This window comes from Dipodomys spectabilis, unplaced genomic scaffold, assembly GCF_019054845.1.
Source record: "Dipodomys spectabilis isolate Male_0828 unplaced genomic scaffold, ASM1905484v1 ptg000155l, whole genome shotgun sequence".
NCBI lineage: Eukaryota > Metazoa > Chordata > Mammalia > Rodentia > Heteromyidae > Dipodomys > Dipodomys spectabilis.
In genome coordinates, this window is record NW_024870832.1 from 4747085 (window position 1) to 4749734 (window position 2650).

Below are 2650 nucleotides of genomic sequence, written 5' to 3' on the forward strand. Positions count from 1 at the left end.
CCCACAAAAACAATTGAGAAACCAGATTTAGGAGCAACCTTGCGAACAGGATGTCTGCGACCTTACATTAATGATGACCCAGCAAGAGCAATTGTTCTCCACTATTTCTTATTCACAGGGCACTGTGTTCCTAAACCTGAATTGATTGTGAAGCTGGAGCAAGGTGCAGAACCATGGATAAGAGAAACCTCAGACAAGAATTTTACAGGTTGGTTAAAGCATCTTGAATGGTGATGATGGATCCAGAGCCCAGTGGGTCTGTTTATATTGAGCTGTACAGAGCAATAGTATTCCTAGTGCCCCTGAGTCATGTGTGGCAGAGAACTAGGTGATCCTTTGTCTCAAGGAATTGTCAATCCAGAATTCACATGGAGACACACTGAATTTGGTGTGCCAGTGTAGGCAGTGTTAGCAATTCCCTTTTTCTGTAAAGAAGTCATTCATAAAGAGAAAAAGAGAATAAGAAATGTAGAAAGGAAGATCTCATTTTCTTTTAAACTAGTATTATGCAGGTAGGAGGAAAATAGGAGTATGCTAGGGCTGCTATCCTCTGATGGGGACAATTTCTTATCAGTGGTGCTGGGCATAGAGGGCGATTCAGAATGGAAGCCTTAAGAGTATGGAGATGAATAATTTCAGGAAATATTTCCTGGGAAAACATATAATAATCTGAAATACAGAAAAACATTATTTTGCATTGTAAAATGTCAGTACTACTTCCTTAATTACTACATTGCAGAGAAATGTATATATTCTGCAAAAAGCAATGCTTTGATAATTGAAAATCTAGTAACAAAATGTGAGGAAATATCGTTATCGTAAGGAATTTGTGGGTCTCATTTATGTTTTTGTCTATTTTTCTATTATTCATTTTAGATGTCCCAGAAATGGAGGATGTGATTAGCACCTGTCAGGAAAGTCACAGTAAATATCTCTCTGAAGTAGCAGTCATGAATACTAACCCAGGGGAGGAAAAAGTGAGACTGATAAAAAGTTTTCATTTGAGCTCCATACAGAAGTCAGAACTGATTAAGAATAATGGGAACTCCTTAGGGATGAGGATAGAAAAGGTCACTGGGTGTCAGAAAATGGGTGTTTTCAGTGAACCTGGTAAGATGAGTGCTGCCTATAGTCCTCATGTGTCTTCTGTAGTTGAAGAATATAAACAATGTGAAAAGTCACACACTGTTGTCCCTCAGAGAACACACACAAGAGAGAAACCTCATGAATGTAATGTGTGTCGAAAGTCTTTCACCAAGAAATCAAAGCTTACTGTCCACCAGAGAACACACACAAATGAGAAACCTTTTCAATGCAACATTTGTGGAAAATCTTTCACCTGCAAGGCATATCTTACTAGACACCAGAGAACACACACTGGAAAGAAAATTTATGAATGTAACTTATGTGGAAAGTCCTTCTCCTGGAAGTCAACTCTCACTGTCCATCAGATAACACACACAGGAAAGAAACCTTTTGAATGTAACGTGTGTGGGAAGTATTTCATCCAGAAATCAAAGCTTACTGTTCACCTGAGAACACACACAAAAGAGAAACCTTTTGAATGCAACATTTGTGGAAAGTCTTTCACCTGCAAGGCATATCTTACTAGCCACCAGAGAACACACAAAGGAGAGAAACCTTATGAATGTAACATGTGTGGAAAGTCTTTCGCCAGGATCGCATACCTTACTGTCCACCAGAGAACACATACTAGAGAGAAACCTTATGAATGTAACATGTGTGGAAAGTCTTTCACCAAGAAATCAAAGCTTACTGTCCACCACAGAACACACACAGGAGAGAGACCATATGAATGTAACCTGTGTGGAAAGTGTTTCACCCAGAAATCAAATCTTACTGTCCACCAGAGAACACACACAAAAGAGAAAGATTTTGAATGTAAGATTTGTGGAAAGTGTTTCACCCACAAGGAATATCTTTCTACCCACCAGAGAACACACACAGGAGAGAAAATTTATGAATGTAACTTGTGTGGAAAGTCCTTTACCTGGAAGTCAACCCTCACTGTCCATCAGATAACACACACAGGAAAGAAACCTTATGAATGTAATGTGTGTGGAAAGTCTTTCACCAAGAAATCAAAGCTTACTGTTCACCAGAGAACACACACAAAAGAGTATCCTTTTGAATGTAACATTTGTGTAAAGTCTTTCACCTGCAAGGCATATCTTACTAGCCACCAGAGAATACACACAGGAGAGAAACTTCATGAATGTAATGTGTGTGAAAAATCTTTCACCCAAAAGGGTAACCTTACTGCCCACCACAGAACACACACAGGAGAGAGACCTTATGAATGTAACCTGTGTGGAAAGTGTTTCATCCAGAAATCAAGGCTTACTTGCCACCAGAGAACACACACACAGGAGAGAAACCTTATGAATGTAACACGTATGGAAAGTCTTTCACCAAGAAGTCATACCTTACTTGCACCAGACAACACACACAAGAGAGAAACCTTATTAATGTAACATGTGTGGAAAGGCTTTCACCTGGAAGTAAAACTTCACTGTCCATCAGAAAACACACATGAAAGAAACCTTATGAATGTCATATGTGTGGAAAGATTTTCAGCTAGAAGCTACACCTTACTTTCTACCAGAGAGCACACACAGGAGAGAAATCT

At 39.2% G+C, this 2650-nt stretch overlaps 1 protein-coding gene across 1 annotated transcript; it reads left to right on the forward strand.

The window, feature by feature from the left end:
* Window positions 1-1115: 1115 nt before the first annotated feature.
* On the forward strand, window positions 1116-2390 carry LOC122118566 (zinc finger protein 33B-like; the record flags this gene model as incomplete). The annotated part of the gene is made up of 1 exon (XM_042692409.1): window positions 1116-2390. A coding segment is annotated over exon 1 (1275 nt), but the record flags the coding sequence as incomplete, so codon positions are not given.
* Window positions 2391-2650: the final 260 nt, after the last annotated feature.